The sequence below is a fragment of the Xenopus tropicalis genome, chromosome 3, assembly GCF_000004195.4.
Source record: "Xenopus tropicalis strain Nigerian chromosome 3, UCB_Xtro_10.0, whole genome shotgun sequence".
Taxonomy (NCBI): domain Eukaryota; kingdom Metazoa; phylum Chordata; class Amphibia; order Anura; family Pipidae; genus Xenopus; species Xenopus tropicalis.
The window spans coordinates 70,388,729-70,407,377 of record NC_030679.2 but is presented as its reverse complement, the minus strand read 5'-3'; the positions used below and the strand labels follow the sequence as shown (position 1 = coordinate 70,407,377).

Sequence of the window (18,649 nt, the reverse complement as noted above, 5' to 3'; positions counted from 1 at the left end):
AAGCAATGCTCCTAATTTTTTTTTATCATGTTGGTAGAATCATATGAAGAAAAGCAAGGCTTCATCATCTTACTTTTTTTTATGGTATTATTAAATAGGGAAATAACAGCCACCCACTTTTCGTGTCATTATTTACCATCTGATAAGTTATTTTGGTTGAACTTGACAGGCACTGGTCTCTTTTATGGAATGGATAGAAATAACACAATTGGATGATTGGAAAAAAAAACGTTGATTTTATTTTAAAAAGTAGTATCTTATGCAGAACTTTAAAATGCACACATAAACTTTTGGGATTTTAGCAGAACATGACATGGCTTAGCAGACCAAAAGGCACATTTACTAACATTACGTGATAAATTGTACAAGTCCAGGTGCAAAAAGCAAGCTGTCGGCAATCAGCTTTGAACAGTCTTCTCCAAACTTGAAAATTAAATCAACGAACTGATTGGTTGCTATTGGTAACTACTCTGTTGCAGTTAAGAACCTCTGTTTATAAATATTTGCCTATATGTCTCCATCCTAAAATTCAGCCAAAAAGAAGCTCCAAGCACTCCGGACTTCGGATAAAAAACTCTGTCTTTATTGATCCATTAAAAGCAAAGGCCTATGTCTCCATCCTTGTAAGTGAGAAATCCACATATAAATGCTCAACTGCTTCCATATAGTGGGTTCATTATTTACTATAATAAATGTTTGGGGGCAGATTATAATAAAATGGCATCCTAAGAGTGGAGAACTTGAGAAATCTGGAAGCCATCAAAATCTTTTGATGGGTCACATCTGGCCTGTGGCCTGTAATTGTACAGCCCTGAACACAGGGTCGGACTGGGACACAGGGAAAAATCCCGGTGGGTCCCGGCTCTAGTGGGCCCCGGCTGCCCAGACCCGACCCTTTTCCTGTGCTCCCCCTGCCTGACAGCTCCTCCCCTAATGTATTAAATTTTCACGCTCGGGGGAGGACGTCGGGTGGGGGGCCCCTGAGGAGGGAAGCGCAGCGACACCTGCAGGGCCCCTGGGGCGGGAGCCCCAGTGGGCCCTTCACCATCCTGCCTGAACAATAAGGTTAATTTATGTGATAACTAAGGAACATTTTTACCATGCCTTTTGGAGAAGACCTCTGTTATTTGGTGAAGGATGTCTTATCATTTTTCAGCACTAGATGGGGCTGTTCAGCCATCCTTGTATGAAGGCCGAAATGTAAAGTTTTATGGTAATACAATACTAGAAAAGCATGAAAATAATATATACTATACATAAATACAATATATACTATACATGTGTTTATATGTATTATCAGTATCTGTGGCAGGCATACAATTTACAATGAGCAGCATTTTGTCTATGGTCATTTGACTGCACAAGAGCGCTTTCTGCTTCCCAACAGCAGCACTGCATATATTGATAAGGCTGTCAGAATCTAGGGTGGCAGCTCATGCCTCATACTGTAAACCCTCTTAAGGTCTCCTGTGTTTAAGGTGGGTTTACATGTGAATAGGAGGCGAAAGATGGTTAAGAGAAGACAGTAAAAATGGGACACCTGTCCCTGAGGAGATTATAGCAGCCCAAACATCCTTTTACTGGAAAAGCTGTAGTGTATAAACAGTAATATAGCCCCAAGTAAAATGTAAAAAGCCATTGGAAGTTAACTTGGCATTTTATGTAATTGAATTCCTTAATGAATTTCTATAGCCTTATAAATTACAGTAGGGCATGCATTATCCTTTCTTTCTTTCTCCCTCTCTCATTTGCATAAAGTATTTTTGCTTACTGTTACATCTAAAATACATTGTTATGCAATACATGTTTAAACATTTAGTGTTTCAGACAAAATAGTGTAAAGCAGCACATAATATATAATACATAGGGGCAGCACTGATCTGCCTAAACTGTTTGGTGATATTTTTTCCTTTCTTCCAACTTGTTCTGGAAGCTCACAGAAAACACCAGTCCATCCTTCATAGCACTGGCACATAAACCTTTGCTCCATGTAATGGATATCTTCCCACCCTGGTTTCCCAGTTGCAAAAAAGCCTTTCCCAGAAAAATGTTTCTTAATCTTAAAATGATTTGGATTCAAATGTAAGTAATCTGGGGAGTCTATGTTATTTCTAAGGCACCTCCCATTCTTTTTGCATAGAACTTTACTACACATTTTGGCAGCTGCAGTCACATTAACAAGATAATGCCCTAAAGGTCCATCAATGTATTTCTTCACAGTGATGCAGCTTTCCTATAAAGCAAAGAAAAAACAATTGAGTCATTCAGTTTCAAATACAATACAAAATACTTTCAAAATCAAAACTTCATTGTTCAGCAATGCACACCGGACACCTAAAGTTCAACAACTGGTTTGTTTTAGAAGCGCTTAAAGTTTATTTAAACATCCATTAATGAATGTTTTAATAAACTTTAAAGCGCTTTTAAAAACCAGTCGTTACAAATCTACCAAAAATGCTTTCCCAATAGCAATAAAGTAAATTGCTGGCCGGAAAGCATATGCAGTGCTTCATTTTCCAAAGTTTCCTCACAAGAAAACTTCAGGTGACTTCCTGGTGAGGAAACTTCAAGCAACTGTTGTACCTTTTTCTTGCTTGTCATCAGATCCATCAGACTAGATTTTCCCTTCTGCTTTTTTTACTTAACTAGAAACCAGGAATTCACTGAACAAATGAGGTTAAAATCTAATATACGTGTATTGCTTGAAGCTAACCTACTGTGTTAATATGTATGTTCTATATACTGTATTCTCTTCTGTAAGTTAAGGTCTAGCTCAGCGGTTCTCAACCTGTGGGTCGGGACCCCTTTTGGGGTCGAACGATCCTTTTACAGGGGTCGCCTAAGACCATCGGAAAACACATATTTCAGATGGTCTTAGGAATAATTTTATGGTTGGGGGTCACCACAACATGAGGAACTGTATTAAAGGGTTGCGGCATTAGGAAGTTTGAGAACCACTGGTCTAGCTGATGAAAATTAGCATGCAGTGTTCATGTGTATCATGTTGGATGGCAAATCTTACATGTAATTTACAGACCAGAGTTTTATATCAGTTTAAATAAAGTTCTGACTGACCGATTGCACACAGCTAGTATACCTTCCTGTTGTGTAATGCCTTTATGCAATGTAAGTATACTTCCTTGTGCCAGGGACTTGTATAACAAGTTACAATAAATACTACTTTTGAATTTGTAACATCTCTGTAAATGTGGTATGAAATATTATTTTTTTCTCTTTTCAGACTTACCTTTGTACTGGCATATTGCATTCCTCCCCACAGCACAATCCCTGCAGCCCCCAAGGCAGCACTCTCTCCAATTGTATAGATTAGGTCAGCCTAAAATGATAACATTTATTGTTAATTTTTTCCTAAATGCACATGGGGCTGGAGCTCAACCAACAGGTCAACACCTGTGTGTCAGTGCAGATGGAGAATGGAGCAAATGAAAGCAGATCAGCAGATTCACAGTCAGTTGTGCCATTAGCCTTAAGTGTGAACTGTGAAATCAATTTGGCGTAAGGCAAAAAGAAATGCCAACAAAAACATGCTGCAAAAGCTTATTTTGTTTATACACAAATAAAAAAAACTGTATTAATAACAATAAGCATTGCATAACTGTGGGCAGAGAAACATGATCTAGTTTAGTAAATAGTCTTTACATCTGAGCCAATCTTGAACAGAATGGAAGTATAGTGAAAGAATACTTTCACTTATGGTCATTTAAAATGGTGATTTTATCCCACTCCACCCACAATTCCTACTCCCTACCCCACTCCTCCCACATCCCTCTCCTAGTTTGTGGAAAAGTAATTAAACCTGTACTAAAGTTGTCATTGTTAGACTTGATAAAGGGCCCAGTGTGGCCCGAAACGTCGTTATACCACTATATGCCAATCAAGCATTTATAATCACTGATCCAGTGTGCTGCTGATTCTTCTGTACATTATCCAGTGCATGATTTACTGGCAGATGGGAAAGTGAAGATGACCTGTAGCAGTTCTTAACCTTTGAATTGTCAATCTAAACAACAGGAAAAGTTGATAGGTGGCCATACAAATATATTTGATAACTGTCTGTTTGGCCCATGTATGGCCACCTTTATTAAGAATGATTGATTATGGCTAAGACCATATTTCTAACTATGTCTACTCAGTTTTAAGTTTGCCTGGTGGACTGGGCCGATGGGCAACCAGGAAAAACCCTGATGTGCCCTGGCCCTTATGGGACCCGCAGCCCCCACCAACTCAGGGCCCACCAATCCCCCCTCACCAGTAACTGCAGATGCTGGCACTCCCCCTCCCACTGCAGCCGTGAGGAGGAAGTGTGGTACGAGGCTGGGGGGACTACGTACACCAAAGTGTAGCAGCTACCTACTGGGGTGGGGGACCCTCAGGAAGCACTGTACTTCTGGTTTATTATATTTTCTGGCTATTGATTCCTTACCTCACACTTCAAACTGTAGACTGTATCTGTGAGAGTGCTGTACTGCCCCACCTTTGATCTTTGGCTTGTCCCTATGATTGTATCTCCTCTGTGATGGTGCTTATGTTTGTTATATTTCCCTGAGCTATCTCTCTCTTTTACTGCATTAGTCACTCTTTGCCTCTGCAAGACAATTCTTGTTCTCCATTCTCGATTTTAGCCAATTTCAACATGCTGCGGCTTGTCTGAAGCTATCATCAAAGCATGCTTACATGAAAAAGAACTACAAACCCTTTCACATTTGGCCCATTAATTAGCATTCTTTCAGTAACTGACCGTATTGATTGATTGATTTTTGCAATGTTAAGGTGGCCGTACAATGTAATATTTTCTTGTTCTCAGGTGACCATTCATATTCTGTAGCTTTAAAAACATTTTAATCACAAATTTCACATTGTTTGTAGGAAAACCAATTTTTTTTTATCAATTTCTGTGCATGTATGTAACTTGTATGTATATTCATAATTTTATATGCGAAATTGCAACATCTACTTTTTTTTGTTTCTGCTGTTATTGCAAGCAAGGTTTTATTTTAAAACTTTTGTGACCAATTTTGTGACTTTTTTTTACCAATATTTATTTCGAATGTCCCATTCATATACACTGGCCGACTTCATTGTTTCCCAACTTATTCTAGGATGTTATTATTGGGCCACCAGTAAAATATACAATTGTTTGTCCAGCATTAGTTTTACAATAATTTAACTATTTTATTGTATCTGAAATCGGTCTTTTGGCCATATGAAGTCTGTGCATGGCCACCTGTATTGCTGCTTGCTAAGTGATTGTCAGCATGCTCTTTTGCATTGGCTGCTATTTCCTACTAACAGGAACCAATTTTGTAAAATTTAAGAACTCAGCCTGCCTACTTCTACTCTACTAACTGACACTGTAGATTTTTGGGGACAGGCCCAGATTTGCATATTGGGACTCCCTGTTCCCTTTGTTGCTGGGCAGAAGGGAATGTATTGGCTAGCAGGTAGGGTGGCCATTCCTGCCTCACTTTAATATAGTGCTGGTAAAGGAGTGGCACTACCTTTCTTTGGTTTCCACCTGAGGTACAGGGTGGATGTTGCTGTGAGCCTGGGCACAGGCCCAGTTAAAGTCAGGGAATAGGACCCCGTGAATGAGGCATTAGTGGCAGGCATAGCTCCCATACCAGTACACTCTAGGGGGCACATTTACAAAGGCACGAATGCTTGAGCGTTCATGCGAACGCTCCGAGCGTATTTTCGTCGATTTTTTCAGGCGTCCGGACGACTTTTTCGTACGCCGCACAACTTTTTCGTACGCAGCACGACTTTTTCGGACGCTTGCACGAAAAAATTGGAAAGGTTTTACCACTGTTTACAATTGTTCGGTACGAAAATTTCGTGACTTTCGGATCGCCAATACGATATTTTCGTGACTAATACGATTTTTTCGTAAGCATTTTTGTGATATTTGCGATCTTCAGAAATTTTCGTTTCCAATCCGATTTTTTCCCATTCGTGATTCGGATTCGTGGATTAGTAAATGTGCCCCTAGGAGTGTAAGTCCGTCATGATTGAGCTAGAAACATATGAATGGCACTTTTGGAGTTATCTCTCCCAGGCCATTTTGCCTGTAGTGTAGGGATTCCAGTGGATGGGGAAGCAGAAAAAAGAATTTCCTGAGGTTATCCAGGCTATTACATGGTATTGCAGAGGTGAAGTGAGATTCCTGCTAAGTCTGTCCTCAGGGGAGTGTCAGACTGTATTACACTCTGTATGGGATTTTGCCTGTACCACTTGCCTCTGAGAAGCCATGTTATGAGTAAACCCTGTTGATGTTCAATAAACTTTTTCTGTTTTGTTGTTTGCAAGTCTTTATGTTTCTGTATAGCAGTAAGAGAGGTGTAGTTGCACCCTCAGCTTCCTCTTTCACTTAGTGAAGGCCCATTCTGGGTAAGAGAGTCCAGTGTAACCCAGATTCTACTGGTACTAGTCCAGAAAGACAGTTATTAAGTCAAAATAGAGGGTACAGTATCTATTCAATTTGCTTATCCTGTAATGCAGCAATAGTAGAAGAGTGAAAAGAAGAGAGCATCAACACCACAGAAGTTGTGAGGTACCTTAGTCTGGATGAAAAGTAATGCACTTTAAACACTTTACCAGAACACTACAGACCAATATGGCATTATATTCTCTTACCTCTGACAAAGTATAAAGAGTGTATGAATAAAATGGCCTTGAATAGACAAAAACAGGCAAACTGTAGTCCTTTCTCGCCATTGATGCCACTCTCATGGATTCCTTTACACGATGATGAACAAACTTAAGTACATTTGGAGAAGATTTAAGTACATAGTCTAAATATATGGAAGGGTAAAGGGCATTGCTTTCTTTCCACAGCCACTTGAGCAAATCATTACGTGTCATTTCAATATCTGGACATCTGCCTGTATAGGATTGAGGATTTTCTTTGTAATCATAGTTGTAACAATCAGGGAAGAGATAATACCCCCAGAGACCTTTTGATCTTTTTTCCTGGGCCAGAGCAATGGTTTTAGTCATGAATTCCTTGGCTGCATTATCAAATTCTTCTTTTGCCTTCTTCTTTAGTTGTTCATCAGACCATGTTGGGTGATGATTTTTAACAAGTTCTATGGATTTGTTTCTATAAATAAGTTTGCTTCCCCAGTTCCTATCCCATTGTGGTCTCCAGTTTTCCCAGTCAACTACTCCCAGGCCTTTGAAATCCAAATTAGGTATAAGTCTGTTTATATCATGTTCTGATTTATTTAGGTGTTTTTTGAGGCTCTCATTTTGAGGAACACCTCCATTCACAGGCTCTCCTTCATCTGTGAAATAGGGATAGTGCCCAAGGTGCGTATGGTAAAATATAGTGACATTGGACCCTATTAAGGTTTCATTTGGGTTAGCAACAATGTCAAAGATACTTAAGTCAAGGTCAACTTTGTATCTTTGTTTGCACTGTTCTGTGGGTGCATTCCATACTGCGAGGAAAGGTTTATTCTGTATAAAAGGTATTCTTGCTTGTTTTAGCTGTTGAGCTGTGTTCATTGCAGTGATTATGTAGAGTACAGTTATCACAAGCCATATCATCATCTGTTTGCTTCCAATTGTACGCATACTTAAAGGTCCGAACAGCTTGTTTGTTACCTTGAAAAATCAAACAAAATGCAAACTATTTAATGAATAAATATTTTTTAAAAAGGAGACCTATTAAACATTTTTTTATGTATGGCTGTGTTGTTATAAAAAGATCTTAACTATGAATAATCCAAACAAATCACTGAATATATTTTTAAATAACTAGAGCAAAATGTGCACTAAGACTGGATGGTAGCAAAGGACAGTTCATGCACATGTTGGATGTTCCTTTACATATTTTTCTAATCTCACTGGTGATGGATATAGTCACAGTCTGCACATGCCACCAAGTAAATGTGTAGCAACTGGGAGTTAGTAGTTAGTTTGTATGATTATAAAGGATCAGTAAGAACAGCCAATGATGTATTAGACCTGACTGTCCTAAAAGAAGAAGGAAAGGTAAAAACTAAGTAAGCCTTATCAGAAAGGTCTATGTAAATACAGCCATACACACTCACAGAAACACAGCATTTAGTTTCTTCTTTTTTGTACACATGTTCTTCAGTATCAGACTTCCTTCTTTCAAAAAAATCCTTCAGGGAATGGGCACGAGTCTGCTCAGTTTGCTCCTTTCTTCCTCACCCCCTGCCCCTTTTCCTCCTCCCTCTCCCATCAGAATTTGCTTCCCCTCCCATAAGAATTTGCTTCCCCTCCCAACTGTGCTGTGTAATCTTAGCTACCAGCAGCTAGAGCTGGAACACTGAAGCTACTGAGACCAGAAACTGTATCTCTGTAAAAAGGCCACAGAGTTCATACTGATCCTGAATGCAGCTCACAATTGTGTTAATTTTTGCTTTAAATTTAAGAAGGCCAAAGTTTTTTTTATTAAAACTTTACATTTTGTGACTCAATGGTTGGCTAGAGGACATTTGGGAAATTTCCTGTTTGCTGTTGTAAATACACTGTACACCCGAAAGCCAACAGTGAAGGTCAGTGAGGGTAAGATTTGGGTAAAAACCACTGTTACACATAGTAAAAAATTTGTGTGGATCAAGTGCAGTCATATTTGTAGCAAAATAGGGATATGTGCTAATGTTGAAAACTATTTTGCAATTAGTTTATATTTCAATTTATTTTATATAAATCAGGGACTGCCTTGGTATAGAGTTGATGAACATGACCAGCATATCTAAATAAGGAAGATTACGTGGAAATGTAGAAATATAGTTCATAATACTTAATAAAAATGAACAAATAACATATATTAATTAACTATAATGTAATGTGATTATACATTTTATACATTGATAAATTCGTAATAAATACTTATTTTTTTTATAATGAATATAAGGGTTGATTTACTAAAGTGCGATAAAACGAGCGCTATTTATAGCATGCGTTAAAAATTTTATTGCGTCTTAACGCATGATTCACTAAAAGGATACTTGCGTTAATTTAGACGTGATGCTGTTTGCGTTATGTAAGTCGTGAAGACTATTTTCGTGCGGTATTTGACGCAACGCGCACTAATTGTCACCACGTGTGAAAAAAAACACGCCATATTAGCCATACACGACATTACTTTCAGAAAACTACTGTTCTGAAAATGACCATTTCCCTGCAAACTGGAGGCTGCATCACTCTAGGGCCAACACATACTTGAATAAATAACACTGCAGGTGTTAATTTTCGCACAGACTAATGCGATATTTAGCGCATCTAAGTGTTTGTGAATCATGCGTTAGTATTATTTCTGCACGCTAATTAACGCAATGCGCTAAAATTAAAGAATGCGGTTGCACGCTATTTAACGCATGTGATATGCGACTTAACGCATGCGATATGCGACTTAACGCATGCGATAATACTTTAGCAAATCGCGCGTTATTTTTGCATCAATTTTAACGCAAAAAAAGCATGCAATAAGCATTATTGCACTTTAGTGAATCAACCCCATATTGTCTATGAAGATTCTCATTCATCCAGGTCATGATATACAGTATCTAGTAGAATTAAGTCTAAAACAACTGGACTTCTCTGAGTTTTTCTTGAAAATGTTTCACCACTCATCCAAGTGGCTTCTTCAGTTCAAATGACTGGTAGGGAATTACCCGGTATTTAAACTCTTGAAGAAGCCACTCGGATGAGTGTACTCAGAGAAGTACAGTTGTTTTAGACTTAACCCCATATTGTTTTTTCAGTGGCACCTAAATGTGTGCTAAAACTTGCAACTCCCCAGAAATAAAGCTGAAATTAGATGTTACATTTGTGTAAATAACATAAACTATCACAAGTTAAATTCAGTGCATCACACTTAGGTATGGGTAGGAGTTGTGGTAATTTTGGAGCAAACAATTTTCATGGTTAATTGGAGATAAGTTATAGCCAATTATAATAAACTTTAATAACTACAAGCCAAGATGCTTTCAACAGGGAATCCTGGCTGCAAAATGTTCAAGCTCTTAATTAAGTTTATATAATTTAATTCACCCTAAAATATTTACTAGTGCAATGCTATGCAGCTGTGGCCCTCCAAGGGACTTAAGGGGCCCCTGGCCATTGGGTGCATAGATTGTTTTTGTATAACACTTTTTCAAAATCCAGTCCACATGTGACTAATTGAATATGTGTCCCATTTTAAAAGAAAATGTTGGACACCACTAAACTAGCTTGTTCAACTTTGATGTTATAGGAGAAAATGTAATCTGTTGTAACCAATCATGAACTGTTTAAAAATAATATGAAAAATTAAACTTGCAGTTACATATTAAATGTTTGATGTTATAATGAGAAGGGTACACAAAATTATTTTCAGGTTTTGCTGAACATTGCAGTATGGCTTTAAAAAGTGCCTGCTTTTAATGAAATACACATGGTATATTATGGCTTAAGGGAATATTGTAAACTGTCCCAGGAGTAGACAGAGTCTGTTATATAATGCCTTGGCAATCATGGCAGTAAACAAGCTAGGTTTTAAGATTACCGAGATGACTTAAATTCTGTAATGGATCATTAGCCACCTAAAATGAAACTGTATTAATGTATATATTGCAAAGCATTCACTAATATTTGTAATCCTGCTTAAATTGTTTATTTCTATAATACAGCAATTCTAAACACATGATTAATGGCACTACTGGTTGCCACAGGAAGAAATATCCCATTCAGACAAACAGGAAGTTGCTAAATGACATTATAATGTTTGACATTATCCTACATCTGAAGAAAAAACTGGTGGACCAGTGGTAAATAATAGGCAGTAACTGGACTCCCTAGGAAGTAAAAGTATAAATATAGCTTGCAAGCCTTCTAGGGATGGTGACAATGATCCATTTTGTGACAGAAATGATCTCCTTCAATTTATTTATGTAGACAATACCAATGAAATGGAGAGAAGTTAATTATATTTCTCAGTTAAAATTGTCAGAATATTGTTTGCAACAATGAATGGCTTCCTATTTTTTGCAACCAAGAAGATTTCTGGGTAAAATTAAAGATATATGTATATAGATAAATTCACTGGCCTCTAGATTAGGAACTGAGGAGGAAGCAGGCACTAGTAGACAGACCAAGTTGGTACTAGCAGATTGATTTACTCTTTACTGAATAAAAGGCAGGTAGAGCATGAACAAGAAATTTTGGTAGTAGGTAAGGAAGAGAAATGTGGGAGTAAAGAAGGGAAAGTTGGCACTGATTGCAGACAGGGAAGGCATTGTAGATTCTGCTTGTACTGGTAACAAGGCAATGATCAAGGCAAGGTACGAAAGAGACCAGGAACAGGTCTCGGCAGGCAGAGAGCATGATCCCAATTTAGAGACAGGCAAAGAATCCAATACTTGCAAACATGGGGAAAAGTATGTGGATCTGCACAGTTACTTTTCCTAGGTTTGTTTACACCGGTTACTATAACAACCAGTGTGCTGGTTAAACGCCATTTTCACAGTGCCACTGTATGGGTATTTGGACTTTAATGTTGCAGTTTATATATTTAATAAATATTCAAAACATATACTGTGAGGAGTACAAGCCTCTACTACTTCAATATACATTTAACAAAGGAACTGAGCTATACCTACAACTTGCTTGCTGTTAAGGCTAAAACTCCCAAATGGTCGCCACCCAACTACAGTCAGGTGATCCCAAAGGGCCACTAATGTGGCTGCCATTTGGAGGTTTTAGCCTTGAAAGCATGAAGGTTCAAATAGGATATGAACATAGTCTGTTTAAATGCCAGTTTACATGATACCATTATAAACTGAAAGGGCAAAGGAAAGGTTAGAGTAGGAACAGTGGGAAAAATTAAGGACAGCCAAGGGATAGATTGTCAATGATAAATTCCTAATGTAGAATTTATCCAGGTTTCTCTCTGGGAGAGTGGAAAGTTGTTGCATGTTTACAGCTTTATATCCTGTATTCCATTTGTTTGACTGGGGTCATACATTATTGTTGATTCACTTCAGATAATGAGTCTAAAACAACTGGACAGGAAAAGGAATTTCATTCCACATTTGCTCTTCAATAAGGTAAGAGACTGCTTGAGGCAAAGTAAACATACATTGGGTGGGGTTTGCCTCATTTAACACATGAAATTAATGGTTGTTTTAGGCAAGGTATAGCTAAGGCTGAGGGCACACAGCATGCTGGCTCCACTGCTCTCACCCTGCACTTTTTTTGCTGGCTGAGAGAAACAGAACCGCTACCTTACACACCTCAGTAAAACTGACATGTACAGATTCCTTCTGAACTCAGCTACATGAAGTAGGGCCAAGTGGGGATCAGCCTCAAAAGGTGAAAGCAGGAATTATCGGGCCAATCACGAAATGGAGCCGAGCAGAAGCGAAAGCTGTACTTGCCAGCATGGTGCAGCTCAAAGTGTTAAGTAAAGGTGGGCATATTTTGCACTTGGAGGAAACCCTGTCCTCTATAAAACTCACTTCCATGCAATCAAGGTCTTGCAGGAGACACAGTGCCAGGATATGCCTTGTCATCCAGATCCATTAGAACTTGTGGATGTAGAACACTATACATGCAGGGATCAGGAGAAAATACGATTTTTATTTCTTATTTTCAATGATTCTTATTCATTTTGTAATTTTTAAATTAAAAAGAATAAAAAAGAAAAATGTTTCCATAACAATTGTGACACAAGTTACATAGTTACATAGGGTTGAAAAAAAACCAGTGTCCATCAAGTTCAACCCATCCAAGTAAACCCAGCACACCTAACCCACACCTACCAATCTATACACTCACATACATAAACTATATATACAACCACTAGTACTAACTGTAGATATTAGTATCACAATAGCCTTGGATATTCTGATTGTTCAAGAACTCATCCAGGCCCCTCTTAAAGGCATTAACAGAATCTGCCATTACCACATCTCTAGCAAGGGCATTCCACAACTTCATTGCCCTCACCATGAAAAACCACCTACGCTGCTTCAAATGGAAGCTCCGTTCCTCTAATCTAAAGGGGTGACCTCTGGTGCGTTGATTGTTTTTATGGGAAAAAAGAACATCCCCCATCTGCCTATAATCCCCTCTAATGTACTTGTACAGAGTAATCATGTCCCCTCGCAAGCGCCTCTTTTCCAGAGAAAACAACCTCAACCTCGACAGTCTCACCTCATAGTTTCAATCTTCCATCCCCTTAACCAGTTTAGTTGCACGTCTCTGCACTTTCTCCAGCTCATTAATATCCTTCTTAAGGACTGGAGCCCAAAACTGCACTGCATACTCAAGGTGAGGCCTTACCAGGGACCTATAAAGGGGCAAAATTATGTTCTCATCCCTTGAGTCAATGCCCTTTTTTATACAAGACAGCACTTTATTTGCTTTAGTAGCCACAGAATGACACTGCCTGGAATTAGACAACTTGTTATCAACAAAAACCCCTAGATCCTTCTCCATTAAGGATACCACCAACACACTACCATTCAGTAGATAGTTCGCATTTATATTATTTCTACCAAAGTGCATAACTTTGCACTTATCAACATTGAACCTCATTTTCCAGTTTGCTGCCCAGTTTTCTAATTTTGTCAAATCGTTCTGCAAAGCAGCAGCATCCTGCATGGAACTTATAGTTTTGCACAATTTTGTGTCATCAGCAAAAATAGAAACAGTACTCTCTATGCCCTCCTCCAGGTCATTAATAAACAAGTTAAAAAGCAAAGGACCAAGGACTGACCCCTGTGGTACTCCACTAACCACACTGGTCCAATTAGAAAATGTTCCATTTACCACCACTCTTTGTACTCTATCCTTCAGCCAGTTCTCTATCCAATTACAAATATTATGTTCTAGGCCAATATTCCTTAATTTGATCATTAACCTTCTATGAGGTACTGTATCAAACGCTTTAGCAAAGTCCAAGTAGATGACATCAACTGCCATTCCAGCATCGAGGTTCCTACTCACCTCCTCATAAAAGGCAACTAAATTAGCCTGGCAAGATCTGTTACGCATAAAACCATGCTGGCACAAACTAATAGTATTGTGAACTGCAATGTATTCAAGTACCCTATCCCTTATTACCCTTCCAAAATCTTTCCTACTACTGATGTCAGACTAACAGGCCTATAGTTTTCAGGCTGAGAACGGGATCCATTTTTAAATAACGGCACCACATTAGCAATCCGCCAGTCTCTTGGCACCATGCCAGACCTCAATAAATCCTGAAAAATTAAGTGAAGAGGTTTGGCAATCACAGCGCTCAGCTCATTTAATACCCTGGGATGAATCCCATCCGGCCCTGGACCTTTGTTTACCTTTACATGTTCAAGTCTCTTTTGAATCTCCTCCCGAGTGACCCATGCGTCAGTAGCTAAATTACTAGAACTGGGCATATTAAAAGGGAAGCCTTCATTATCTGGCTCCTCAGATGTATAGACAGATGAAAAATAAGAGTTCAAAATTTCAGCTTTTTCCCCGTTCTCATCAACCAACTTACCCCCCATGATAATAAGGTTCCCACCCCTTCTTGCTTCATTTTTTTACTATTCACATAATTAAAAAATAATTTTTTATACAAGTACTGTATATATAATGATATTGGAGAAAATGTTAGCAGTGGGGAGATACAGTTCTTTTTACTATATATATTTATGGAAAATAAAAGTAAGACAAGAGGAAAAAAAGAATAACCAGTAATAAGGATCGTATAGGGTACAATTTTTATTTCTATTACAAAGGATCACCATATGTACAGTGATTTACATGCAGTGATTCTAATAAATGTGGATGGATTGGCATTTGCTGGATATACGTCTCCTATGGGTTGTGTAGATTTCCTGTGTGTGGCAAATCTCCTTGTCTGCCATTGCACTGAACCATATCGCATATCGAGTATAGTGCTAATATTCAGCTTTCTCATTATGCAAATGTATCTAGGCATAGCACAAAACTGTGGCATTCTCTACTGATCTATGTTTCAAGGTACTTTTCAGAACTGTACTTTGAGTCACAGGATTTTTTGAGTAACATATTATGATAAATATCCTATATTTATATAGCAACTACAAATATTTTAGCACTTTGCAGGGATTATACATCAGTCCCGGCCCCAATGCAGCTTAAAATCTAAGATTCCTATCCTAACTCCCAGTTTCCTGCAATCCAGTAACTGCCTAATTGGTCTATTGCAGTAAGTACCTTTCAGCCAGTTTGTCCGCTGACTACTGTCTAAAAACATATACAATAGGTAAAGCACTGTACAAATATGCATCACTGTTGCTTAAGGTACAGTACGTGCTGTTATGTGTATGAAATGTACATATATTTTAAAGCATTTTGTTAAATATGTTTTGTAATTAAAAACATCCTTGACCAACTTTTATACCCCATGCAAGGACTGCAATATGTGCCTAGCAATGGAAACATATGGTTTTTCATTTAAACTAAAAGCTTGACTACCGTGTGAAGAGTGCTTAAAGTCCAAGGAGGGCCATAACGTCTGCTTTCTGGACATGCTGAAGTCATTAGAGCTACATAAAAGGATGGAAGATCACAACATGTTGCAGCAGCCACAGAGACAAGTCTAATAAACCAGGCGAACATAAGAAAAAAATAACCCGTAGACTTCTCTGTAGATTGACATTAATTTGTTTATAAAACAACATCTGAAATTAAAGGCAAACAGCTCTACCAAACAGCACTATAGCATGTACGATGTTAGAAACAATGGGTAGAAAGGATATTTTGCACTAAGCATTAATCATAAATATGTAGTAGAATCTAGGAGACACACAAATTTTTTTAACTGAAACATGCTTTTTTTACATGGAAAATCATTCGTCTAATGTACCCCAAGTATGAATACAAAAAAATGTATTCATGTTGTTTATTTTATTCTTGTTCCATTTTTTAAATGACTAGGTAACCAATACTTGAACAAATATTTAACTATGATACACAAAAAAAGACAGTTGCTAAGTTTCAAGCATATTATATAAATAATTATAATAAATGATCCCACTTACCGTCTCACCTGGAAAGGGAATGTTTTGCCTAGTTCTCAATCTGTGCTTTAATCCTAATTGACTCCTCCTTGTATTCTGGGTGTGTTTTCCAAATGTTGGGAACAAATGCCTCTTAGGATCATGTTTCACAGCAGCCTGGAGTATTCAGTCACTGGCAGAGAGTGTCTACCTACAGAAAGTAACTGAGCTTTTCCTTTATAGCCACCACATGATGTTTATATTTAATTGCCCCTACATTTGAGCAAAACAGCAAATAGTATATATTACTCCAGCGTTCTTTTAATATTATTTTATTTGCATGCTCATCACTTTTATCCACTAGGGCTGAAAATAGAAGCCTGTTTTGGAAATGCAATCTAAGTAATAAAGGGGGAAAAGAATTGAATAATAATACATTGTACATTTTAATTGTGCATTACAAATTTTGCTAAGACCTGCTTAAAGGTGACAATTATTGTACAAAAAAATATAGACTTTATAGTAAGTTTAATTATATATTTTGCAAACTGGTTCAAATTATAAAAGGCAAAATACATTTTTCACCTGGCAGATGGGTCACTAAATCAGGTTTAGCTTTATTACATTTGTGCAAAGGAATATTGTGCTTGTTTGTTCCTTTACTTTTTTTTACACTTCCTCCATATGTATTACCTGTTATTTATGTAGTACTCACATGCTAGGCATTGCTATACAGAGGTTGTTTACAGACATTACAGACATTCCTAATGCAGACATTCCTAATGCAGTCCATTAAGTGTGCCCACGTAGGAACTGAACCAAGGACCTCAACACTTTAAAGCAACAATGCAATCCACAGGATGGGCACTGTGGGCAAAAATATTTTATATGTGAGTGCTATAGTCAGTACATAAGAGAAAATATATCAGTATTAGAGATTAAATGAGTTGATAAAATTGTTAAAATGCGGAAGGGAAAAACGCAGAAGGAGATTAACCAATATCTACAGTATATTTGCTGGACTAGTGGTCTTATGGCAAAGCTTGACTGCAATTTTGTATTTGTTGATCTAAAACCTGGTTTAGAAATGCAGGGTAATTTTTCAACTAATTTTGATTACTATTGTACATTGTATCAAGACATTGCATTTTTTTTTTTTTTTTTTTTTAAAGGAACCAAAAATGTCTAATTTCTTTAAAAAACCTCACTGGTGTATTGGAAAATGTAATTACTAGTGATGAAAAGCTTCCAAATGACTGATTATGTGCAGAGTTCCTCACATACTATTTTTCTTATCCTTCTCAGAAAAACTGAATACACTTTACTCTCTGTGGTACTGTGGTATCTTTTTGCCAATCCACATTAATTTAAGATTAAGTTAAGAGCATTACCTTTACAGCGCCAGAAAGGGTTCCAGGTGAAAAAGAGGAACGCTTTTAGAAAGAGTAATGTTCACACTGTTTCTTCAAAAAAAAGAATTTTTATATAAGATGAATGAAAGTACAACTTCCAACCTGCAGCTTGTCTGCAGATGTTGAGTTCCTTTGCATGGCATATTGTACGGCATCTAAGAAAATTAAGTTATGGCTCTTCAATATCTCTGGAATTTTCCCTCAACATTATTTTCCTCTTTCGCTATGCAGAGAGTTCTTTATTTGGCCCTTGTGAAAAATGGTATTTTTATAGCTAAGCATTCATTTGTAATACTGGAACACAACAGCAAAAGAAAAATGATAGGGGAGTGAAGGGAACAACATAGCAATCAAATGTCAGAAACTAACTTATGTTCTTCAGATTTTAATTATTGCCCAAAATGCATATGCGCTTTCATCAGTATTTACACTTCTGCCATAAGTATCATAAGTATCTAATGCTTATAAAACAAAGGATTCAGTAGGGAGACTGTACCTGTCTGTCTGGCTTATGCGGCATGCCTGGGGAGCCCTGCAGCTACTGGTGTTTGCTTCCATTTTGGAGTATTCAGCTCCATTGTGGGCCCCTGGCTTTATGCAGCAGCACCTACAGGGATCCAACCCATTTGAAGAACAACATTTAATTAGAAATGTCAAAAGTCCAAGGCAAAGGTAGGGTTGGAAGCATAACAACAAATTGCAAAAAATAGGCAGGAATCTAAACTTAGCAATCCATTAAATTAAGGAAACAACAGGTTTTAGCAGGTTCTACTTTAAAAGGATGCCAGCTTAGGCACAGAGGGAGGGCTAGTACATCTATTTAAAGTGTCTTACCTCCAAAATAATGTTGTGTGGTAGAAGTGAGATAGTGACACACACTAAAAGATATAACATTCCTGAGCACCAGCACGCCCATCAGAAGTGCTTTAAGACAGTTCCTGACATGTTGTCATTTTGTCTCAGAAAACTACAGGTATGCCATTAACATAGTGCTGTCTAACTCAACACCTAATAGAGATTTTTATGGCCCATAGCCTGCCATCAGCTGTATTAACTTCAGCTGTATTAACTTAATTTTATAACTTCAGAATTGTCATATTATTTTTCATGAAAAATTCCATAATGGATAATTGTGCTACTACAAGGAACACGTTGGACTGTGACGGTCTAAGAAAAAGATTCAGTTATAAGGGCATATTTATCAGAAGGTGAGATACAGCTCACTACTGGCAGCCA

At 37.7% G+C, this 18,649-nt stretch overlaps 1 protein-coding gene across 1 annotated transcript; it reads right to left on the bottom strand.

Annotated features, from left to right (window-relative positions):
* Positions 1-220: 220 nt before the first annotated feature.
* On the bottom strand, positions 221-17,963 carry hyal4 (hyaluronidase 4; the record flags this gene model as incomplete). Its single annotated transcript, NM_001097327.1, is given in 6 exon segments — positions 221-513; positions 612-2,233; positions 3,248-3,337; positions 6,655-7,626; positions 16,044-16,212; positions 17,910-17,963. Coding segments are annotated over 3 exon segments (1,389 nt in total). The 5' UTR covers positions 7,528-7,626; positions 16,044-16,212; positions 17,910-17,963.
* Between the last annotated feature and the right edge of the window lie 686 nt (positions 17,964-18,649).